This window comes from Moschus berezovskii, chromosome 1 (genome assembly GCF_049115385.1).
Source record: "Moschus berezovskii isolate FMDL1 chromosome 1, NW_MosBer_1.0, whole genome shotgun sequence".
NCBI classification, from domain to species: Eukaryota; Metazoa; Chordata; class Mammalia; order Artiodactyla; family Moschidae; genus Moschus; species Moschus berezovskii.
Genome location: NC_142460.1, coordinates 90,694,092 through 90,720,077, shown reverse-complemented (window position 1 = coordinate 90,720,077; position 25,986 = coordinate 90,694,092). Strand labels below are relative to the sequence as shown.

The window sequence follows — 25,986 nt, the reverse complement described above, 5'->3', positions numbered from 1 at the left end:
ACGCTGGGCTGGAAGAAGCACAAGCTGGAATCAAGATTGCTGGGAGAAATATCAATAACCTCAGATATGCAGATGACACTACCCTTACGGCAGAAAGTGAAGAGGAACTCAAAAGCCTCTTGATGAAAGTGAAAGAGGAGAGTGAAAAGGTTGGCTTGAAGCTCAACATTCAGAAAACAAAGATCATGGCATCTGGTCCCATCACTTCATGGGAAATAGTTGGAAAAACAGTGGAAACCGTGTCAGACTTTATTTTTTTGGGCTCCAAAATCACTGCAGATGCTGATTGCAGCCATGAAATTAAAAGACGTTTACTCCTTGGAAGGAAAGTTATGACCAACCTTGATAGTATATTGAAAAGCAGAGACATCACTTTGCCAACCAAGGTCCGTCTAGTCAAGGCAATGGTTTTTCCCGTGGTCATGTATGGATGTGAGAGTTGGACTGTGAAGAAAGCTGATCGCCAAAGAATCGATGCTTTTGAACTGTGGTGTTGGAGAAGACTCTTGAGAGTCCCTTGTACCGCAAGGAGATCCAACCAGTCCATTCTAGAGGAGATCAATCCTGGATGTTCACTGGAGGGACTGATGCTAAAGCTGAAACTGCAATACTTTGGCCACCTCATGCGATGAGTTGACTCAATGGAAAAGAGTCTTGATGCTGGGAAAGGTTGGGGGTGGGAGGAGAAGGGGACGACGGAGAATGAGATGGCTGGATGGCATCACCGACTCTGTGGACATGAGTTTGAGTGTACTCCGGGAGTTGGTGATGGACAGGGAGGCCTGGAGTGCTGTAATTCATGGGGTCGCGGAGAGTCGGACACGGCTGAGCGACTGAACTGAACTGAATCTTTGAGAAAGGAGGCAAGACTATATATGTAATGGAGAAAAAACAGTCTCTTCAACAAGTGGTCCTGGGCAAATTGGACAGCTATATCTAAAGCGATGAAATTGCCACACTCTTTAATACCATATACAAATATAAACTCAAAATGTATTAAAGACTTAAATGTAAGACTGGATACTATAAAACTCTTACAGAAAAACATGCAGAACATTCTTTGACATACACTGCAACAGTATCTTTTTCAACCCATTTCCAAAGTAATGGAAATAAAATAAAAATTAAGTAAATGTGACCTAATTAAACTCAGAAGTTTGTGCACAATAAAGGAAATCATAAACAAAATGAAAAGATAATCCACAGAATGGGAGACTATATTTGCAAACCATGAAACTGGCAAGGAACTAATCTCCAAAATTTACAAACACCTCATGCAACTCAGTATCAAAGAAACAAACAACTCAATCAAAAAATGGGCCGAAGACCTAAACAGACATTTCTCCCAAGAAGACATACTTATGGACAAGAGGTACATAAAAAGATGCTCAACACCGCTAATTATTAGGGAAATGCAAATCTAAACTACAATGAGATATCACCTCACACCAGTTAGAATAGAATGGCTATCATCAAAAAGGTTACAAACAATAAATACTAGAGAGGGCTTGGAGAAAGGGAACCCTCCTATGCTTCTGGTGGGAATGGATATTGGTACAGCACTATAGAAAACAGTATGGACATTCCTTAAAAAACTAAAATATAGCTATGACATTATCCAGCAATCCCACATCTGAGCATAGATTCAGAGAAAACCATGGTTCAAAAGGATCCACACACCCCAATGTTCACTGCTGTGTTATTCACAATATCCAAGAAATGGGAGTAACCTAAGTATCCATCAACAAATAAATGGATAAAGATGTGGTACATATATACAATGGAATATTACTCAGCAATTAAAAAGAATGAAATGACGCCATTGCAGCAATATGGATGGACCTGGAGATTATCATACCAAGTGAAATAAGTTAGACAGAAAAAGACAAATCACATGATAGACCTTATATTAGGAATGTAAAAAAAAATTATACAAAGGAATGTATTTATAAAATATAGATTCACAGACTACAAAACAAACATATGATTATCAAAAGAAAGATGAGGGGAGGGATAAACTGAGAGTCTGTATTTAACCAGCAAGAACCTACTGTATAGCACAGACAACTCTGTTCAATATTCCATAATAACCTAAATGGGAGAAGAATCTGAAAAAGAACAGATACATGTGTACATATACAACTAAATCACTTTGCTGTACACCTGAAACTAACAACACTGTTAATCAACTATGCTACCAACATAAAAATAAAAACATTTAAAAAAAAAAAGAAAGAATGACTGAAAGCTTTCTTAACTTGGGGATGGAAACAGACATCCAGAATTAGAAGTGTTTGAAAGAAGATGAACCCCAAAAAACCTGAAGGTAATTAAAATGTCAAAAGTTAAAGACAAGGGGAGAATCTTAAAAGTAGCAAGAGAAAAACAATTTATTATGTAAGAGAACAACCCCCCTACCCCATTAAGACCATCAGCAGATTTCTCAGCAAAAACTTTGCGGTCACAAGGAAGTGGTATGATATATTCAAAGTGCTCAAAGGAAAACACTTCCAACCAAGAATACTCCAGACCAGATGGACTTAATAGAGAACACTCCATCCCAAAGCAATGGAATATACATTCTTTAAGTGTACCTGAAAGATTCTCAAGGATAGATCATATGTTAGACCACAAAACAATTTTCAAGAAATTTAAGAAGACTGAAATCATATCAAGTATCTTTCTGACCACAATGGCATGAAACTGGAACTCAGTTACATGAATAAAACAAGAAAAATCTCAAATATATAAAGATTAAACAATATGCTATGGAACAACCAGTGGCTCAATGAAGAAATCAAAGGACAATTAAAAAAAAAATCCTTAAGTCAAATGAAAATTAAAACATACAGAAGTCTGTAAGATTAAGCAAAAGCAGTTTTAAGAGCAAATTTTATAATGATAAAGGCCCACCTCAAGAAATAAGAAAAATTTCAAATAAACAACCTAACTTCATGCCTAAACAAAGCAGAAAAAGAACAAATGAAGCCCAAAGGTAGTAGAAAGAAGGAAATAAAGATCACAGTGGAAATAAATGGAGACCAAAATGACAATTTAAATAAATGAACTAATAGCTGGTTCTTTAAAAAGATAACCAAAATTGATGAACCTTTAGCTAAAGTACCAGGACAAAAAGAGGACTCAAATCAGTAAAATCAGAAATGAAAGAGAACACACAACTGATACCAAAGAAATAAAAGGCTCATAAGAGGTTACTATGAACAACTATAAATCAACAAATAACTGGGAAAATGGACAAGTTCCTAGAAATATACAGTCTTCCAAGGCTGAACCATAATTAGAAAATATGAATAAACAGAAGAGATAATAAGGAGAATTAATCAATAATAAACAAAGAGACAACTCACAACAAACCAAAGTTTGTTTGCCTTCATTGCTGAATTTTGCTATTCAAAAAAGATTTAATTCCTATCCTCCTCCAATTCTTCCAAAACAATAAAAAGAGGAGGGAATGTCCCCAAACTCCTTTTAGAAGGCCAGCATTACACTGATACCAAAACCAGACAAGGACACATACAAAAAAAGTACAGGTCAATATTGATAATGAATTTAGATGTGCAAACAAAATATTAGCAAACCAAATTCAACAATGCATAAAGAAGATAATAAGCTATGATCAAGTGGGATTTATCTCAGGGATACAAGGACGGTTCAACACTACAAATCAATGTGATACATCACATTAACAAAATGAAGGAAAAAATCATATGGTCATCTTAATAAGTACAGAAAAAGCACTTGATAAAATTCAACAACCATTGATAAAGACCGAACAATGGGTAGAGATGGAATAATAAAGGCCATATGACAGGCCCACAGCTAGTCATACTCAATGGTGAAAAGCTGAAAGCTATTTCCTTAGGATCAGAAACATGACAAAGATGCTCATTCTTGCCACTTTTTACTCAACATAGTACTGGAAGCTCTAGTCAGAGCAATTAGGCAGGAAGAAAGAAAGAAAAGGCACGCATATTGGAGAGGAAGGAGTAACTAAGTGGTGGTGGTGGTTTAGTCACTAAGTCAGTTCTGACTCTTGCGATCCCATGGACTGTAGCCTGCCGGGCTCCTCTGTCCATGGGATTCTCCAAACAAGAATACTGGAGTGGGTTGCCATTTCCTTCTCCAAACTAAGTGGATGACATGATTTTATATTTAGAAAACCATAAAGACTTCCCCCAAAAATTGTTAGAATGAACGAACTCAGTAAAGTTGCAAGGTACAAAATCAATATACAAAAATGGATTGAGGGCAGGAGGAGAAGGGGACGACAGAGGATGAGATGGTTGGATGGCATCACTGACTCAATGGACATGGGTCTGGGTGGACTCCAGGAGTTGGTGACAGACAGGGAGGCCTGGCGAGCTGCAGTTCATGGGGTTGCAAAGAGTCGGACACAACCGAGTGACTGAACTGAACTGTTGTCTTTTTACAGACTAACAACAAACTATCAGAGAAATTAAGAAGACAATGCCATATACAATTGCCTCAAAAAGAACAAAGTACCTAAGAATAAATTTAACCAAGGAGGTGAAAGACCTGTATGCTAAAAAGTATAAGACACTAATGAACAAAACTGAAGATGACACAAATTAAGATATTCCACGCTCAAATTTGGAAGAATTAATATTATAAAAATGTCCACATTACCCAAAGCAATCTGCAGATTCAATGCAATCCCTATCAAAAATCCAATAGTACTTTTCACAGAAATAGAACAAACAATCCTAAAATTTCTTTGGAACCATGCTGCTGCTGCTGCTAAGTCACTTCAGTCGTGTCCGACTCTGTGTGACCCCATAGAAGGAAGCCCACCAGGCTCCCCCGTCCCTGGGATTCTCCAGGCAAGAACACTGGAGTGGGTTGCCATTTCCTTCTCCAATGTGTGAAAGTGGAAAGTGAAAAGTGAAAGTGAAGTCGCTCAGCCGTGTCCGACCCTTCGCGACCCCACGGACTGCAGCCTACCAGGCTCCTCCATCCATGGGATTTTCCAGGCAATAGTACTGGAGTGGCTTGCCATTGCCTTCTCCGCTTTGGAACCATAAAAGATCCCAAATAGCCAAAGCAACCTTGAGAAAGAAAAATAAAGGTGGAGATTTCACACTCCTTGATTTCAAACTATATTAATAAAGCTATTGTGGTCAAAACTAATTGGCATTAAAACAAATAAACAGATCAACAGAACAGAATAGAGAGCATAAAAATAAACCCAAGCACATATTTCAATTAACTTATGAGAAAGATTTGAAAAAATTATGAATATTTTTAAGCAGCAAAAAATGTAACTTCTGGAGTACTGAAAAAATATTATCCTAGAACTGTTACATCATTCTTTTAAGTGAACACAATAAGATCCAAATGCCACATTGATTTGATATGCAAAATCTGCTTTAAAAAAAAAAAAGAGAGAGAGAGACTTCCCTATTGGTCCAGTGGCTAAGACTGCATTCCCGATGTGGGGGAAGTGGGGTGGGGACTAGATCCCACATAAGGCAACTAAAGATCCTGCATACCACTAAGACTCCAGGGAGCCAGAAACAAAACAAGCTACAACATGAAAATGCTTAACTATGAAACCTGGAAAAATTTACACTTTACTGAACTTATATTCTCATTTCATTATCTCCAGAGAATTTTATTCTAATGCAACATACATTTATGCTTGAAAAATTTCTACTGATCATTCTATGATACGTCTCCAAAACAAAGATGTATGTAAACTGAAATTTTAAATTGTTTAAATTTTTAAAATTTCCCATGACCATAAGTCCCTAAATGTTAAAACTTCTATGTTATTATTACAATTGTTATGAGCATAAAATGAATTAAAACATAATCTGCAAATTTTGATAGAAGCATAAATTATTATATTATTATTATATATTATTTTGAAAATTCATTGCTTAGTGACAGGAATAGTAGTACCTGACCCTGGCAATTAATTTATATATCTAGTATAACTGACTATTACTACTAGGAAGTCAGACGGAGAAGACGATGGCACCCCACTCCAGTACTCCTGCCTGGAAAACCCCATGGATGGAGGAGCCTGGTAGGCTGCAGTCCATGGGGTCGCGAAGAGTCGGACATGACTGAGCGACTTCACTTTCACTTTCATGCATTGGAGAAGGAAATGGCAACCCACTCCAGTGTTCTTGCCTGGAGAATCCCAGGGACGGCGGAGCCTGGTGGGCTGCAGTCTATGGGGTTGCACAGAGTCAGACACAACTGAGGCGACTTAGCAGCAGGAAGTCAGAGTTCAGTGTAAGTTCTATTGCATCTTCAGTTCAGTTCAGTTCAGTTCAGTTGCTCAGTCGTGTCCGACTCTCCGCGACCCCATGAATCACAGCACGCCAGGCCTCCCTGTCCATCACCAACTCCCGGGGTACACTCAAACTCATGTCCACAGAGTCGGTGATGCCATCCAGCCATCTCATTCTCTGTCGTCCCCTTCTCCTCCCGCCCCCAACCTTTCCCAGCATCAGAGTCTTTTCCAGTGAGTCAACTCGTCGCATGAGGTGGCCAAAGTATTGCAGTTTCAGAAAAATATGGAACGCTTCACGAATTTGCGTCTTAGGGGGTGCAAATAATAAGAAACCCTATTTACATACATAAGCAGACATGAAACAGTTCTGTTATAGCCAGACCTCTCAGTGTTTTGAACTCCTTCTGAGTTAACTACCCAAAATAACACACACATACACACAAACCTCAACATCTAGTATCAAAAAATAATTTTCAGTCATCTGTAAACTGATGACTTCTTTAAAAATAAATCAATTTTTCAAAATAAGATCCCTAATTATTCACTTTCTCAGCACTGATGAGATGCACCATAGCAAGATTCTGGATGGCAAGAACATTCTAACCCACTTCAACTAGTGCTTCAGGCCTTTTTGTAATAACCTCATAGAGTGGGGTTCACAAGGGGTGAACATAAACCCTTAGTGGTGGAGAAAGCTTTACACATGTCTTCCAGACAGAACTTCTGTGACAATGGCAAGGTTCCATAGCCTCATTGTTCAATAAGGTAGCCACTAGTCGCATGTGACTAAATTTAAAAATTCCCGGGACTTCCCTGGTGGTCCAGTGGTTAAGAATCCGCCTGCCAATGCAAGGGACAGGAGTTCAACGCCTTGTCCGGGAAGACCATACATGCCCCAGAGCAACTAAGCCCCTGTGCCACAACTACTGAGGTCAGAGTGCTTAGAGCCTGAGCTCCACAAAAGAATCCACAGCAAGGAGAAGCCCAGGCACAGAAGAGTAGTCCCCGGTGACCACAACTACAGAAAGACCATGGGCAGGACCGAAGACCTAGCGCAACCAAAAAAACAAACCATAATGTTCAGTATTCGCAAGCAGCAAGGAAACCCTATTAGACAGCACATTTAGACCCTTCTGATACGCAGCTTTGGTCGGCAGTTTGTGAGGAAAGCATAACCTCCCATCCTGCCTCAGATGTACTCAGTAAGTCAATCAGATTACCCATTTTAACAAAATTCCAGGTGATTCACATATACTCAGAGTTTGAGAAGCACTGTGCTAGGAATCTCTAACTTCTACACAGTTTTTCCCTTTTATTCACCAAAGAACTGCCTCCATGAAATGTCCACCCTCTGGCCTTAATTCTTGCTCCTGGCCACAAAGTCCAAAATCGAATCCCCTTTTCCTAGCAAGAGCCTTTCCAAGTACTTGAGCAGCTACTAAATTCTTCCCTCACCCACCTTTTCCTCCCCGCCCCATTTTCACGAAATCGAATACGCGGAACTCCTTCAACTAGCTCCGTGCGATCCAAGGCCCCAAACTGGGTTCCCTGACTCGGCTGCAAAGCACGTGTCAAAGCCGAGCGAGTCTACGAGCAGGCTGCCCTCTAAGTCCTAAAGAGCCTAACAGTTCCTGGTTTCTGGGTTTCGCAAACCGACTCCCCCAAGCCGAAGCAGGGTCGGCCCTCCTGCCTGGCTCTTTTGATCTCACCCAGAGCCCAGCTTCTGTCACCCGACTCCTCCTGGTCGCCATTCACGCCACGAAACCCTCTTCTTTCCCTTCCCCGAAGGTACCTGACTCAGAATGCGCGGTCGAGACACGATGCCCCGCAGATCGATGTACACGGGGGAAGAGAGCCCACTCTTCAGCACGAAGTTCCCAAACTTAAAAGCCTGCACGTCGTACAGACCCGTTACCAATGACCCCAAGGGGGCATCGGCCGCCGCCATCGCCCGCTCTCCCTGGTCCCTCCACTCCCCAGGCCTCCGCGCGCCGCGGCGCCTGATGACGTCACCCGCGGAGCCCCGCCTCTTCCGGCCCTTTTCCCGGCGGCCGGGCGGGCTCGCTGCGCGCGCCTCCGGGGCCCAAGTACCGCGGAAGGTGAATTGATACTTTGGAATCAAGGTTATGCGGCCAAAATATCATGCCAGCCAGTCTGAAAATCTAAGCGTATTTTGTATTCACAAGTCAGTTCCTTAGAGGAAATTCCCATTATGGGTAGATGGGAATACTTTAAAGATAATTACCTTTAAAACTGTAAGGCTCATAACTCATCAAATTGATTCTGACTCATTTGAAGAACTGACTTATTGGAAAAGATCCTGATGCTGGGAAAGATTGAAGGCGGGAGAAGGGGATGACAAAGGATGAGATGGTTGGCTGGCATCACCGACTCGATGGACCTGAGTTTGAGTAAGCTCTGGGAGTTGGTGATGGACAGGGAGGCCTGGCGAGCCGCAGTCCATGGGGTTGCAAAGAGTTGGACACGACTGAGCGACTGAACTGAAATTGATTGTTATTTCTGTTTTATTTTCTTTATGTATGTCTGTGTTTTCTGTGAAGATGACCAGCCAGTGTGAAGGAGCCCATGCTTTTGACAGTTCTCCTTTCAAATAAATGCAATAAAATCTTGATGAAATAGAAACCAAACTTTAAGATATTTTTATTCTTGTTTGAAAAATGAACTGATCCTAATACTTCAATCCCTAATACTTGTCAACCTAAAGAATAAAATGGCCAGCTACTGTACAAGCAAAATGAGTTTTACTTGGGAATGGCAGAGGAATTGCATTATCGGCATGGAAACTGTGGCAAACCATAAGCAATCCTGGAGAACAAAGGAGAGGAATGCTACTTTATGAAGATGCCAGGGAAGTTGGGAGGGTTTGCTTTGAAGGAAAGTTCTTTAGAGTAAATTAAGAGTTCAGGGTGGTGACAGTTTCTTGGTTGCTTTTCATTGGCTGCATTGTTGGTGGCAAGGAAAAAAGTCTTCCATCCTCATGCTAAGGAAGTTAAGTAAACCTCTTCCTACCCAGGGATGGAAAATAAGATGCACAGGGTGGTATGTGCTGGTGTGTGCAACACAGCTCCTCCTTCAGGGCTTCCTCCCTCCACTTTAAGTGAGATTTTTCCTTTGCAGTATTAACACACTCTAGTTAACTGACAATATACTATGAATTAGTTTCATTTGCATTTGGATGGCACACAGTCTTTCAAAGCCTGATTGTGTCTGCACAGTCTAATTCAGACTCCTGGAGTCCAAAATATATTGTGTAAACTTGTGGGATCCATCCCATATGGTCTAACAATTTTCTAACAAAGTTGCCAAATGAAACACCAGAATGAAGTTAACAGCACACATTGAGGCTTATTTTGCATTTTCAGATAGAGAAATGCCTTAGAGTATTTCTTCAGGCTACAAAATTGTTCTTTCCAAAATGCTGGGCAAAGTGTGTTTTAATAAAAGTGATATTTTCATCTTGTCAAAGGCTTTCATATATTTGGAGGAAGAACAAAAAAAATTACTCTTTTACTGGCCATTTTAATTTGAAAGAAAACAAAAGACCACCAGAAATAATCTTTAATATAGTATATTTATAGGAATGCATAACTTGAGATGTACATTTTGAAGCTTCATCCATAACTTAGAACATTTACTGTAATGATAATAACAAGACAGCAAGTTATCACTTTACAACATTACACGAGTGATTTTGACTTACAAATAAAATATTTACAACCTACCTTTACAAAAGGACATTGTGTGCATACAAAATGAACAACTGCAGAAAAATTTAAAAATAATGAGACAACCAAAAACCCAGAAGATACACTTAAGGCAGACCAGCAAGACACTGAAATAATTAAGGCTGTGGAATTCTTCTGCACCTTGAAAATATAGAGCTATTTATCAATACTGTGGAGTGATTTTAAATCAATTGTTACAAGCCTGATGGAAGTATGTACTTATATGTATATGTGTAATGGTCCCTATGGGGAAACCTGTCCACTTATGGATAAGGCCCTTTATCTGAACGGCCAGAGAAGCCCACCCCCAAACTCTCAAAAGACTTGGTGGGGAGGAATCACTCAAAACCAAGAGGTGCCAATAAAATTTGCAAACCAACTGTTAAATATTCAAATATAAAGATTCGTCTGACTCCAGGCAAACAATAACCTAAATGATGGTCCCATTATGTTTCAAGCTTTGTTCATTTGGCTTTGTAGCTTCAAAAGACAGCAAATAAATCCCCGGTGGGTAGACTCTAACTCTACCCATCAGCCCTAATGGTTTTGAATGGCCCTAAATGGTTTTCTACTAGAAAACTGATCCACCTGGGCTGTCTTCAAGTGGATAGATTTCTGCATATGAGCAATAACATATACATACATATTATACACTATATACATGTACAGAGTACATATATCCATATTTTCCAACAGTTTGCACTTTGATCACTACTGTTCTCTGACTAGGATCTCGTTCAGAAGAACACGTTTAGTTTTTTCACAGTCTTCACATTTGTCCTAACTACTAGTTTTACTTACCTTCCCCATAGAGTAGGCCAAAGTTTGGCAGAAACAGAAGTAAAAGCACCAGGGTCAAAAAAAATCAATCATAGAGATGGCATATATGGCTTAAGTTAGTAAGAGAAGATGTATGTTTTGTTACCTTCAAATTCATAACCACAGTCTTTGAGATCATAGTAACAGTCCCCATAATACTCCAAGATGTGGCTTCATTTCTTGACGGAAGTCAGGCATTGATATAACTCTTACACTAGCTATTCCTCAGCTAGTAAATTCATTTGCACTCTTTTCCATTTCTTCAGCCATCCTCACTATACAAAATAACAGTTATCTGAATAAGCAGTTTATCTTGTTCATCTGAATAAAAACAAAATCTGACCACAATTTAGAATCTCCCAGCAAATAGGCTAACAGGAAACACAATAGCCCATGAGTATTAATTTCAATCTTTTCATAAATGTCCCTTAAAGATGAAAATTTGTCTTAGAGTAATTGTTTTTTCCTCTCCTTTAACTTCTACATGTATTGAAAATGAGGAAGAAATGTCTTTCATAGAAAATATGGCCTGTGTTCTACTATTTTTGTATATATTTCTCGCATGAATAATATTCTCTATTAAAGATATCTAATGCTATGGACAAATTTCAGCTGTTTTTAACCCTCCAGAATTAATGAAACAAAGAACCTTTTAGTTTTTAGAAAATGTATATTAACATAGTAGTTCCCTTTTCTTAGGAGAGAATGGGTAAATCTTATCTTTTCTTACCCCACCTTGGGTTTAGTTATTCATTTCCAAATGATCCCTAGATTTTGAATAGTTAAGAAAACTGTAATGCTAATAAACCCACCAAAAGCTCACATACTGTGGTTGCCTAACCCAGACTCCACAGAGATGCTACACAGGAGGGAAATAAATAAGCCCCACATTTCTCAAAACTGAACAAGGATGTGGTGAGTTTGCCCTTTTTCCCTACTATGAAGACCCTTATGTTCGAAATATTTCCTTCTCTATCAAATTCATGGAACAAAGTTTTACTTAATATACAGAAATAACCAGCATCGTTTATAACATATTTTCCCCTTCATAGTCTCACAAATCTAAATGTCCATGCTCTTCCACAAGGCAAGAAAAAAGTAACAACTGACTCACCAGAACTAAATCATGGAGACTATAGAAAAACAAATATGCTACTTCCAGAACATCTAATTATCTAAAAAAAAAAAGAAAAAAATCCAAAGTTTTCCCTCCAAAAACTAACAGTTCATTTCTACACCTGTGCATTTAATTTGCCTCTTATTATAGAAACCGGTGAGATTCTAAAGAAATGAGTTGTGATATCAGAAAATATTTCATTCTCATCTCTGCCCTCCCAGTGAGGAAAGTGGCTATTTGGGCTTTTCTCTGTCAATTTTTCTAGAGCATAAAGCTTGAGAAGAGAGTCGTGGTTGCTTTGGAGGGCATCTTACTCTGTGCTTCTGCCATAAGACATACTCAAGAAAACAGTTTATTGACCAACACTTCATCAACTCTCCTAACCTTTTTCTGTAAATAAGCTTTTAAATGATTGAAATTACAAGCTAAGATCAAATAACATTCAGACAAAGAGCACCTAGTACTTCCAATTAAAATCAATTTACAGAATTTAATCTGATAAGTTTGTAAATAGTATCTAAAGACATGAATATTGAAATCTTGGAATGTTCAAAGTTACCATCAATAAAATTCTTAGCACTGGCAGTGTGTAGCACTTTTTAAAAAATCAAAGTATTTTCTAGACATCCCAACTAAGGTATTTCCCCCACATTCCTATGAGATTAATTCCTCCCTCCTTCCCCCCAACTCCCATTTTCACAATGGGGATATTTGGGGCAGAAAAAAACAAAGACTTTCTGTAAGAAAGGACGAATCAGGAACAGCTGAGGTTGAAACTCAAGAATTCCTGGGCTCACCCTATGTTCAGATGGTTTCATTTAAAAGATATTTTAAAGAAAAAATGCTGCAATATCAGTCAATCTAAATACAATGAACTTCTTTATCTCCCATCCTCCCCTCTGAAAGGCACTACTATTTATAGAGACTTGTGAACCACAAAGGTGCAGCCAGCTTTTCCTCTGCTTCCTCTGTTTCCCCAAGAGTGTTTATGGCTGTGAGAGACCTGAAGGACACCTCCAACGTTACAACTTTTTTTCTTAAAAATTTTCTCACATTCAGCTGTAAGTGGATATAAATCTGTTTAATTTGAAACCGATGTAAAAGATGTAGTAAATTACTATATATACCTTTAAAAAATTATTGTGAGTTGTCCCTGATCTTTTCCTTCTTTCTGCATCCCACCCTTATAAAACAAACAAACAAACAAAACCCAAAATCCTATACAATGGATATAAGCCAAGCAAGAAACTTGTGACTTTAACCAATATTTATCTTTCCCATTTCAACTGGAAGTTCATTCTTACTGATTCCTAGTTAAGTTTTGATTGCAAAAATTACCATAATTATAAGGGGACTATTTTCTCATCTCTCCCCTCTTCTCTACCACAAAGTAATAAATATCTCTGCCAAAATAGGTACAAGAAAGTGGTTCCTAATCCTTCATCCCTCACCACAGTTGCCCACAGAGCAACTAGAGTATACTTCCCAGCCCCACCTTCTGGGATTCCTTGTTATTTCCAACTTGCTAAAGAGAATTCCTGAACCAGGAACACAATCAGCTTATCCTCATTGGGAAGGACCAGGAGCTTTGAAGATAGGATGTCTCCCTGTTAGCTTTCTTCAGTTATCAAACCATATAAAATATATACCCTTTCTCTTGGGGCCTCTATTAAATTCATTCTATTCTAATGATTGTACTTTGGCTCCAGTTAAAATCATACTTGCCTTCCATCTGGACCATTCCAAATCTGATGTGAAAGCTGTTATAAACGCTTTGGCTCTAACATTCTTGCCCTCCCAACAGCACGATTTCATTAATGGTCTGGACACCGTTATCCTTCTCAAGAAAAAACTCAGCTTGTCTCCTACATGGTCATAAAAACTCATAAAGATTCAGCAGGGGGCTTTTTAGTCATCGTCCACAGTGAACGGAACATAACTTGCCAAGCCATACTGTACAGATATTCGGAAGCCTCAGTGCCTATATCTATGCCATGATGAGCCCGAGGGACCAGGCTTTCTTCTTTTATGTTGTATCTTATAACAAAGACATGTTTACTAAAAGAGTTTTTAGTAAACTTGTTTTAAATTTCAAAATATTGTATCATATAGTATTGGTATAGAACTATGGGTTTAAATGAAGAATATGAAGGGTTAGAGAGTTCTAAGAAAGTAGCCTTGGTGGCCCAGGGCCATTCAAAAACTAGGAAACAAATACAGTCAGAATCAGTTTCCACTTATTTGGTTAATCCTGAAAATACATAAATGCTATCTAGTCTTATTGCTTGTACTTTCTACTAAGTTATTAGTCTGTAATCTTGATGGGATGAGGTGGAGCACGGATGAAGAAGTTGACTTTGAAGTCAATGGAAAAGAATGATGAGTATTTTTAATTCTACATTTCCACTGCGGGAATAAGTATTTTATATATTAAAGTTCAGGCTTAGTTTCCATCATTCTTCTTCACTAAGATAGGTTTGTAGTTCTGTTTATCCTTCATAAACTCTCTGCGTGCACTTCTGTGCTGCATGATTTTAATTTTCCCAGTCTTTTTATAAGAGAGAAGCAATGCCATTAAACCTGATTTGAACAAACACTTAAGTTATATTTTTTAAAATAGCATTTGCATAAGAGTAATTTTAAAAACACATTCTAGGAAACAAAGGATGGATCTCGTACAAAACACAAAAACAAATCTCCCAAAAACTGAAGAGAAAGAAAGAAAGAAAGAGACCAGGAAATGCCCAGGTTTAATTTTTTTTCCACCAGTGGAAAAAAAGGCAGTTCATAACCACCTTGTACGGAGAATATATACCAGAAAGCAGTATCGGCCTCAGAATGCAATTAGTCCTTTCAGTCCAGGGAAATATTGGTGGCTGAGCAGTGATCGATATTGCAATCGCAGTTAAAACTCAATGCTCTGTGAGGATGACGTATCAGATTTTATTCCATGGCTTCAAAAAGGACTTGGGACCAGGCCTTTGAAAGGCCTATATGGCTGCTTCCTTTTGGTAAGCACCCCTTCATTTCTATAAGGGGTTAGAAATAAAGCAGGCTAACTTTCTGAGGACTGCATTCTACAGCTGCAGAAGACATCAGAAAGTGTTGTTACGTTGTTCATGGGAACTGCAGGAAAGGTTTCTATTTGCACTTCTGTATGAACCTGTTTTATTCGTTACCTATTTCAAACCAAGTGTAGACATAAAAAATAGCCCCACAACTCATACTGTATTTGGACTTATTCCCTGGCAGGCTTTCCTGCCAGATGAACTCTGAGCTGCCAGTGAATCTGGGGATAGCATTTCATAAACAGAACCTTGGTTAGTCTAATACCTGTGACCGAGAGAAAAATCTTCTCACTCACAGATTGCGAAAGGGTAACATTGCTTTCTCTTAATGCACAGGTTCTGGTAAAAGAGTTCTATACAAGATTTATAAAATGCTCTAAAAAAAAAAAAACCTGTCATCTAATTGTGCTTAGTCAAAACAATGTAATGCTTCGGTACATAAGTTACTGTCTTAACTGGAGCACTCAAAGTTACTTAAGATTGATTTCATATATATCTCTATATTATAAAACTCTGAAAGTTGAATGCAATATATTTTTACTGTATGTGTACATGTATCCTATTAAGAAACTATATGTAAGTAATCTAAACCAGTATAGTTGACATACATGACATCTCTGTTAAATAGAACTTCTTGCTTAAAATTTCAGCAAAGGCAGGAACCTTTATACTTTCTTCAGGGATCTTATGTTTTGCCAAGTTAACCACTCATTTTGGAACACAATTAAAATTTCATAACAGCTGCTATTCTTGTTATCTCTGCCTCTCTTCTGAATACTTTCCATGACTCTGTACCTCTGTATCTCTTCTGAATGACCTTCTGGAAAGTCCCTGGATTTAGGGTGATTTCACTGCAGCTCAGACCTTGAAAAACCACTGAGGAGGTTTAAGAGGCACATCTCTCAATCCAGAGAACCACATGGAGTGAATGACAGACAGAACTATTTACAGACACATTCAGTCTTGCTTTGGTTCACACTGCACTTCCATGTGAAACCACGAGGGCTGGGAGATGGCTACGTGCCTTGGTTTAGCCGATTGACAATGTAGCTCTTGACGTTGGGAATGGGGTGCACGTCATTCTGATGCTTGCGGCGCTCGATGAAGCACGCCAAGCGGGAGGTGTCCAGGGGGATCTTGGAGTAGCTGCCATTGTGGGGCTGCAGCCACGGATGCTGCAGGCAGGTGGCTGCCGTGGGCCGCCTCCGAAAGTCTTCCTGTAGGATCACATTGATGAAATCTCTGGCAGCATTGCTCACACCACAGAAGTACTCATGGGGGAAGCTGAAGTCCACCCTGCACACATTGATACATGTCTCCTCCTTGCTCTCATCCAAGAAGGGGGAGACCCCACTCAGCATGACGTATGTCAAAACCCCGATGCTCCAGATGTCGGTGCCCAGGGATACAGGGATGCCCTGGATCACTTCTGGGGCAGCAAACTCAGGGTTCCCCAGCAGGTGGTGGATATGGAAATGACCTGAGATCTGGACAGCATCCTCCAAGTCAATGAGCTTCACTCGAGGCACTGGAATCCGTAGGTCAATGAGCAGGTTTTCAGGCTGCGGAGATCCAAGGAGGTGGGGAGGAAAGAAGGCAAGTTCAGCTCTGTTTTGACTACCTGTAGGACTCCAGCCACTCCAACACAGTTCTTCTATTCTCTGATAAAGCTTGTAGTGTGTGGGATGTTCCCTATGCTTCAAACTGAACTAAGCTCTGAGGCTGGATGGTACTTCAGAGAAGTTGGTTGACACTGAAAATCCTGTCTTCTAACTAGCCCTTCTGCACTGAAAGAGTAAATTATTTATTTTGGGGGAACAGGTGCTTCTTTTAGAAAAAGCAACATTTAGTGATTCCTTCTATAAAGTTAGACAAAGTGGTTAAAGCCTACCTACCTTCTCTTAACCCAGATATTATGTGACTCTGATGTGTTCTTATTAATTAAATGCTAAGTCACTTCAGTCGTGTTCGACTCTGTGCAACCCCATAGACGGAAGCCCACCAGGCTCCCCCGTCCCTGGGATTCTCCAGGCAAGAACACTGGAGTGGGTTGCCATTTCCTTCACCAATGTGTGAAAGTGAAAAGTGAAAGTGAAGTTGCTCAGTCGTATCCGACCCTTAGCGACCCCACAGACTACAGCCAACCAGGCTCCTCCATCCATGGGATTTTCTAGGCAATAGTACTGGAGTGGCTTGCCATTGCCTTCTCTTAATTATTAATTAAATAATAACACACAAATTGTGTGACAACCCATTTTTGTGTTTAATATTCATAGGGATTCGAATACAAGAAAATAAAATGAGAATTTATATCCCTCAAGGGCAATGACTGGCAGGTTGAACTTCATCATTTCTCTGCTAGGGTTGCTATTTCTTATTACCTTTATGTCCAAATGTGCAACTCTGCAGTTGTGAAGGTACTGCAGGGCTTCCATGATGTCTCGAATGTAGAAAGCTACTTTTTCTTCCATCAGCTCATCATGATTCATAAGGTAGTCTAAGAGTCGGCCATCATCCATTCTGAAAAAAGGGAGGAAAAGGCAAAGGAAATATGTTTGCAAAGAAAACAAAAAAATAGCACACACATAAATCTGTAAGATTGCTAATATTTCTCCTATTCCCTATTATAAATGGAGATCAGTGTTGCAAGACATGTGCATCTTAGTCAGAGTTCAAAGTTAGTAAATGTTCAGAACTTATATTAAAAAGATAGATAAAGAGATATGGAGGAGATAGAAAAAGATAGAAACAGATGGATAGATAAGAGAGAGATGCATGCTTCAGGGAAGAAATCTGTATGATCTTAAGACACATTGTGAACGCCTGCTAAGTCGCTTCAGTTGTGTCCAACTCTGCAACGCTGTGGACTGTAGCCCAGCAGACTCTGTCCATTGAAGCTGCTCACAAGGAAAAAGTCTGACATTCCTTTAAGAGAGGTTAGATTGCAAAACAGAGAAAGGAAGGAGACAGAGAGAGAGCTTGCAACTGTCTGAATAACTGGAATCTGGTGGCTTCAAGGAGCCTCACATATGTTTTGCAAATTGCTTTTCCTTTGTCAGCTTTTAGCTGGGGAAAAGTAGCAAGTAGGCAAAATTTGACCTTGACATTCATGACCCCTTCTTGAATCCTACTCCTCCTGGGCAACTATCCAACTTTAAAAACTATGCCTGAGATCCTGCTACGAGGAGCCAGCCAAACCAAGACTTGAATCCTGGTTCTGCCACACACAGGCTGGGGGCTTGGAACAAGTCATTTAAACTCTCTGTGTTTCGCTTTCTTCATCTTTAAAGTGACAGTAACAACAACAATAACAATCCCTATTTCATCTATGAAGACTGTTGATGGATCAAGTGAGACAACGAGGCATTGAAGCATAACTGGTAGCAACAGTAAGTGTGCAATAAATGGCAAGTATTGTCAGGTACCCTGTGCCCTCTTTAGCAGGGAGTGACCAGATGTCAGGTGGCTGTTCTCTAACGTGCACTGGGCCATTGAGGACCATCCCCGGGAAAGGCCCAGACACAGGAGCCTAAGCCAGAACCAGAAGCTACTTTTGAGCACAGCTGACATCCTCCCACCAAGTTCCCATTCTCTTCTCTAGCTGGTTCCTTCCCACCAGCTTGTTTTCTTCTCCTGCTTTCCTTGATAGGATCAAAGGCCTAAATCACAGTTGAAAGCTGTAAATGGAGGTGCTTCTGTACTGAACACAAGTACGTGTGGAGCCATACACAGTATTGATCTCCGGTATAAATGTCTGTCTTCTCTCCAGGCCCAGGGCCTCATCACACCAATCAGACAACATTTCTATGAGGGATCCATACTTCTGAAAAGACTGTCCTCTTGGGCCTCTGTAAGATTTCTCTAAACTACAGGGCATGATCTCTGTTCTTAGCTTGGGGAAGGAGTGGGAAGGATGTGACCTTATTGCTCTCTTCTGGGACCCAGTATATACCCCCAAGTATACAGGGATACATACTGCAATGAGTGGAAGCTTTTGAAGGTCTGGAATGAGAGGAAGTCTGGAATGAGTGGAAGGTTTTGAAAGTAAGATCCTATCCTTAAAGGACTTTTCCTGGGGGTAGATTGGGGATGCTATAGTAGTAGATAGATGCACAAACCCCTCTCTTTCATTTCAGTTTCACCCCTGTCAATGAGCCCATTGCCAATAAGCTTTTCCTAAACTCCTGCCCAGCCCAAGAGCCCATAAGCGAAAAAAGATGAAAACTGGAGTGAGACAGATGTGGGTTCAAGTCCCAGCTTCTCCATTTCCTAGTTTTAAGGAGCTACTTTTAATGAACTTCCTTATCTCTGATTATCTGATCTATAAAATGGGAATCACATTTTTATACAATGGAGGGGAGAGTGCATGTTACATACAACACTTTGTAAGCTAGAGGCATTGTATGAAATGCAACTGCCATTTCCACTGTGAGCAAGAAACAAGCCAAACAGCTGGGGACCGCGTTCAAGAGACGATACTGGTACTTACAGTTCCAAAATGAGGATGTAGGAAGTGGGGGACTCATAGGTGTCATGGAGAGTGATGTATTGGGGGTGCTGCAGGTGCTGAAGCAGGGCAGCCTCGTGGGCAGCCTGCTCTTTTTTCTTCATTTTTTTGCTAACAAATTTCACAGCAACATCTTTGCGAGTAGCTTTGTGAATGCACTTCTTTACTACGGAGAACCGGCCTCTGGAAAACAAAAGTGTTTTGTCAAGATTCCTCAGTGAACTAGGTATCATTTTATTCAAGGATGTGAGAAGTTTTATCTGAAGTGGTTAGACAGTAACATTTAATTATGATAGAAATCTACTTTTTTGCATTTTTAACTATAGCATTATCATTCAGAATTGTTAACTATAATATTGTCTTTCCTTCCTTAGCATTTTAGGGTTCTCTAAGATGCAAAAAACTAAATAACATTTTTAGTCAATGAACATCAACTACAAGTTCAGTTTTCTGAGCAGAGTATATGTCTATAAAATACAATAGTAAGAATATCAAAAGAAGGAGGAATTCTGCTCTATGATAATTTCAAAACATTTTCTAAAGAGGCAGTTTTTTTCATCTTATTTTATATTCCTTATCCTTTGTTACAGAAAATTTCCTATATACACAAAAGTAGAGAGAAGGATATAACAGATCTTCTATGTGCCCAGCAGCCAGTATCAACAATTGTCAACATTTTGCCAACCTTTCATCTCTTCTTTACCTATCTCCTGTCTGTTTTTGTTTGTTTGTTTTCTGGAGTGTTCTAAGTGCATGTTATTTCTCACATACATACTAAGCTTGAATCTCTAGTTTGACAAGGACATTTAAAAATATATCACCACCACTCCATTTTCACATCTAACAAAATTAACTACACCTAAATTAGACAGATTCCCAGACTCACCTATAGGACTATGGAAGGTAGTAAGAAAGGAATACAGAAGGAGAAACTGGATGGCAATGGTGGAAGAGAGAGGGAGGGTTGAAGAGGTGACAAGGCAGCAACATTCAGAATCTGTCCATGAGGTGCCCTAACCCAAGAGTAGGGGAGTGAGAAGTCCTAGGGCAGTCCACTCATCTAGCAGAAATGAATGCATCAGATATCATGGCCACCACTAAGACTGTCCAGTTGACTCCTTGACCTGGCTCTGTGTTCACCAAGCAACTTCCTGATAATAACTTTTTCATTATAAATTTTCCCCAAAGAAGAGAAGGCCCTAATTAACAAAGCAAGTATTAGACAAATATTAATTGAATGCCTATTATATGCCAGACATCAGTCTTGGCATAGTGAACAAGTATTTGGCCAAACTGGCAGTTCTGTTTTACATTATCGAGTAATGAGTTGCCATCCTGGGTTTTAACAGCACTCTCTCGTTTGTTTCCTATAGGTCACTCCTTCCAGAGGACTTTAAATGCAGGAAAACAACTGATTGCTGAAGAGAGATCTGAATTGGTGGTTATGTCACAGTTTTGCTACCTTAATTTTTAAAACGTATTTTGTGTTTATCAGTGTTATGCATCCCTATGGTTGAAAAAGTCATTAGCTTTAGCAAAGTCTGTCATCAAAAGCAGTAGTGTCTTATTCTCCATTCATCACTATTTTTCTTTCTGTAGAGGCAGTTTAATATATTTTGCTGATTTTTCAGATATTTTCTTCTATGGCACTAAGTATAGTATGTTTTGTATGACTGCTTCTTGATATTTCAATTTTAGTTATTATCCGTTGATATCCCACTATGGAAGAAGAGATTTTAGCCTCTTTCCTTCCTTTGTCTCTACTACATAACGACGTTTCCCACCCCCTGCCCTTCCAAGAGAATTATATTGTAATCAATATTCAGTTTTTCCATTATTGCAACTCTGTGAAGTGCTGGTCACAGTTGAACCTCTAGTAAAGTAAAACAACTTTTCCTGTTTGTAGTAAAATGCATGCTCTAATGATAATTTCTGACAAAGAGCGCATGGGAAATAAGTTGTTTGAGATTTACATATCTAAAATATGCTTATTCTACATTTATAATTGATTGTTAGGTTAGTTAGTTAGTTCAGTCGCTCAGTCGTGTCCGACTCTCTGCGACCCCATGAATCACAGCATGCCAGGCTAGGTATAATTCTAGGTTGAAAAAAATTTGAAGGAATTATTCTGTTGCCTTCTAACTTCTAGTGTGAATGATGATGTTAACTGTTAATGCCCATAGCATTATTATTCCTAACCCTTTGTATATGATTCTTATAAAAGTATTTAGTTCTCTTTTCACTGAGATTTCTCTTACATTCTTTAGCTCAAAGACCCTTTCTATAGTTCTGCTGGTCAGAAATATTGGATTCCATCAGAATTTTAGCCTCTGCATCATCATATGCTTCCACATGAATACCCTTGGGGGTAAAGGAGTAAAAGAAAGAAGAAAAAGGTGAAAATAGGGATCTCATTGCTCTCTTCCTGTTTTTTGGCCATAAAGATGGGTTTCTCTCAGAGATTTTGCTCTGTGGGCATGCAGGACAGTTCCCTGATTTGGCCCACCATTGGGTCAAAGCTAGGAGATCAAAGAGAGAAAAAAAAACCTCAAAGCCCAGAAAACTCGCTGCCACTGTCCGTGTCTTTTTCACATGTTACCCTCCCTCCCCAACCTCCCTGTGATTTACTTTCAGGAAGCTCAGATAGTTGCTGTTTGTATTTCATCCAGAGGTGCTAGTGTAGCCAGTGAGAGAGAAAGGCCACAGTGCGCTCACTCCATCCTGGCCAGCATCATAAATTGGTTCATTTTAACAACTGGGGACTAGGAAGTTGTTTGGAAGCTCTGAGTTTGTGAATGGAGACTGTCAACTTGACTCTCACCGTATGGTGAACTGCATGGACTGTTTAGTTGGGGGAAACTTCAAAGTCAGTATCTTTAGATCTTTCCTCTTGAGTTGGTCAAATTTTGCAGAGAAAGACCCTCCGACTTTCTGGCAAGAATGTGAAGCCTTGGTTTTCCACCTGTTTGATAAGAGAATGGGGGTCCTCGGTATCTGACATTTATATATTCTCATAAGGGTCCTGTGTCGGTGATGCCATCCAACCATCTCATCCTCTGTCGTCCCCTTCTCCTCCTGCCCTCAATCTTTCCCAGCATCAGGGTCTTTTCAAAAGAGTAAGTTCTTCGCATCAGGTGGCCAAAGTACTGGAGTTTCAGCTTCAGCATCAGTCCTTCCAATGACTATTCAGGACTGATTTCTTTTAGGATGGACTGGTTTGATATCCTTGCAGTCCAAGGGACTCCCAAGAGTCCTTTCCAACAGCACAGTTCAAAAGCATCAATTCTGTGGTGCTCAGCTTTCTTTATAGTCCAACTTTATAGGCTATACTGCTGCCTTTTTGGATCCTGTAACCAGTAGCATTCCCAAGGGATAACTCTGGCTTCTTTAAGCTGCAATGGTGCCTGTATAGTTTATTTCTAGTTAAGTATGCCATGCTCAAGGGCTCTTTGCTTCTATGAATGAGCTATAGGAGTGAAGATATTTCTTTTTTGTAATTATTACTGAAGAGCCATTTCTAACAAGATAGCCATATAGACGTAGAATCCTAGGTTTATGTGTGATGGAGAAAGCTGACTCACTTATATGACCCTGGCACAGTGGCAGAGATATATTTTGTGTCTCATGTAAGTATCTACATGTCTTATTTCCATTCTGCTAACATAACAGCATTTTAAAGGATCTTCTAAAAATATGAAGACTATACTTGGGAGAGAGAAAAATCTTCAGGTTATTGGAGATGAACTTTTAAAAAAATTGATTGCTTTGAACAGATCAGAAAATTGATCTCTCCTTAAGAAATATCGAAACAACATATATTAGCAAAACAAACACAAGCTTAAAGTCAGGTACCCAGGGTTTGAATCCTGGCTGTATACTTACTAGTTGTGGGATCTTGAGAAAGTTACTTAACCTCCTGAGCCTGAGTTTCTTTTACTGGAAATCTACTCAAACACTACCTCATGGTGTTGTAAGGATTAGATTAAATAACTTTTGTATAATATCTGCATAATATCCAGAGGACTATATTATTCAATAAGCATCATAATCATTATCATGTAGATTTCCACTGGCTCTCCCCCCTGTTTTTCTGTTTGGCTACCTACACAAAGAAGTAGAGCTAAAGCTGGATTTTGATGAAAGGAGCTGTAACAAAAGGCAGTGAATTACATTGTGACTCCTGCCTAGGAAAATGAGAGTTATGAACATTTTTGCTCTCTCTGTAACCTCCGTCACAACCACTTAGGAAATTTTATGCTTCACTGAGAAATGTCAATTAGAGATGGAGATGATACCAGTGGCCCATTGCTAGTGGGCGCTCACTTATTTACACATCACAGGAGGGTGGGTGACTTGCAAGACCTACTCACATTCTCTCACTTAGACCACCTGGAGACCAATATATCACAAGCATGAACCCCTTTTTTTCCTTACCATCAACTATTTTGTGAGACATGTGATGCACTATTTTTCACTATTCTGTTAAAAGTCTTATTTTTATCCTTTTCATTTTTGAGAATACATTTTTCTAACTAAAGGGGAGAGAGAAAAAGACACTTGAAACCAACAATTAGTGATTATACATTCTTCTAAGAAAGATGTGGAACTTCTTATGAAAATTGACCATATACTACTCATAAATCAAGTCCAAACAAAAATCAGGGAATCAGTATCACATGGAACAAATTCTCTAACCATATGGTAATTAAATTAGAAATCAGTGGTAAGAGGATAATTTTTTAAATGGACAGATTCTTAGAAAAGTTCAATCTTCCAAGACTGAACCAGAAAGATACAGAAATTATGAACAACCCAATTGCAAGCACTGAAATTGAAGCTGTGATTAAAAATCTCCCAAAAAATAAAAGCCCAGGACCAGATGGCTTCACAAGGGAATTCTATCAAACATTTAGAGAACAGCTAATGCCTATCCTTCAAAAACTCTTTCAAAAAATTGCAGAAGAAGGAACACTTCCAAACTCACTTGATGAGACCATCACCCTGATACCAAAACCAGACAAAAACAACACAAAAAAAGAAAACTACAGGCCGATATCACTGATGAACATAGATGCAAAAATCTTCAACAGAATTTTAGCAAACAGAATTCAGCAACACATCAAAAAGCTCATACACCATGATCAAGTTGAGTTTATTCCAGGAATGCAAGGATTCTTCAATATACACAACTCAATCAATGTGATACACTATATCAACAAATTGAAAGATAAAAATCATACGATAATCTCAATAGATGCAGCAAAAGCCTTTGACAAAATTCAGCACCCATTTATGATTAAAACTCTTCAAAAAATGGGCATAGAAGGAACCTACCTCAATATAAGAAAGGCCATATATGATAAGCCTACAGCAAACATTACTCTCAATGGTCAAAAACTGAAAGCATTCCCCTTAAGATCAGAAACAAGACAAGGGTGTCCACTTTTGCCACTGTTATTCAACATAGTTCTAGAAGTTCTAGCTACAGCAGTCAGAGAAGAAAAAGAAATAAAAGGAATCCAGATCGGAAACAAAGAAGTAAAGCTCTGACTATTTGCAGATGACATGATACTGTACATAGAAAAACCCTAAAGATAGTATCAGAAAATTACTAGAGCTAATCAGTGAATTTAGCAAAGTTATAGGATACAAAATCAATACACAGAAATCACTTGCATTTTTATACATTAACAATGAAAATTCAGAAAGAGAAATTAAGGAATCAATCCCATTCACCATTGCAACAAGAAGAATTAAATATCTAGGAATAAATCTACCTAAGGAGACAAAAGAACTGTACACAGAAAATTATAAGACACTAATGAAAGAAAGACATAAACAGATGGAGAGATATTCCATGTTCCTGGGTAGGAAGAATCAATATTGTGAAAATGACTATATTACCAAATGCAATCTGCAGATTCAGTGCTATCCCTATCAAATTACCAATGGCATTTTTCACAGAACTAGAACAAAAAATTTCACAATTCATACAGAAACACAAAAGACCCAGAATAGCCAAACCAGTCTTGAGAAAGAAGAATGGAGCTGGAGGAATCAACCTTCCTGACTTCAGATTATACTACAAAGCTACAGTCATCAAGACTGTATGGACAGGCACAAAAATAGAAATATAGACCAATGGAACAAGATAGAAAACCCAGAAATAAACCCATGCACCTATGGGGACATTATTTTTGACAAAGGAGGCAAGAATATACAATGGGGCAAAGATAGCCTCTTCAATAAATGGTGCTGGGAAAATGGGACAGCTACATGTAAAAGAATGAAATCAGAACACTTCCTAACACCATACACAAAGATAAACTCAAAATGGATTAAAGACCTCAATGTAAGACCAGAAACTATAAAACTCTTAGAGGAAAACATAGGCAGAACACTCAATGACACAGATCAAAGCAAGATCCTCTATGACCCACCTCCTA

General features: G+C 39.1%; 2 protein-coding genes across 14 annotated transcripts in view; both read right to left on the bottom strand.

Moving 5' to 3' along the window:
* The window catches only part of UMPS (uridine monophosphate synthetase), a 51,291-nt gene extending 43,008 nt beyond the window's left edge, over nucleotides 1–8,283 (bottom strand). For 2 of the 3 annotated variants that reach the window (XM_088837673.1, XM_088837675.1), the window contains exon 1: nucleotides 8,076–8,283. In XM_088837673.1, coding sequence (XP_088693799.1) covers nucleotides 8,076–8,231 — 156 coding nt within the window. In that variant the 5' untranslated portion in view covers nucleotides 8,232–8,283. The remainder of the gene's footprint in view (nucleotides 1–8,075) is intronic. The other variant, XM_055397011.2, reaches the window with a different exon arrangement.
* A 1,573-nt stretch (nucleotides 8,284–9,856) lies between these two features.
* KALRN (kalirin RhoGEF kinase) overlaps nucleotides 9,857–25,986 on the bottom strand; it is a 671,338-nt gene continuing 655,208 nt past the window's right edge. For all 11 annotated transcript variants that reach the window (XM_088837656.1, XM_055396730.2, XM_088837661.1 and 8 more), the window contains 3 exons: nucleotides 19,523–19,723; nucleotides 17,415–17,553; nucleotides 9,857–16,595 (listed from right to left, as the gene is read on the bottom strand). In XM_088837656.1, coding sequence (XP_088693782.1) covers nucleotides 16,050–16,595; nucleotides 17,415–17,553; nucleotides 19,523–19,723 — 886 coding nt within the window. In that variant the 3' untranslated portion in view covers nucleotides 9,857–16,049. The remainder of the gene's footprint in view (nucleotides 16,596–17,414; nucleotides 17,554–19,522; nucleotides 19,724–25,986) is intronic.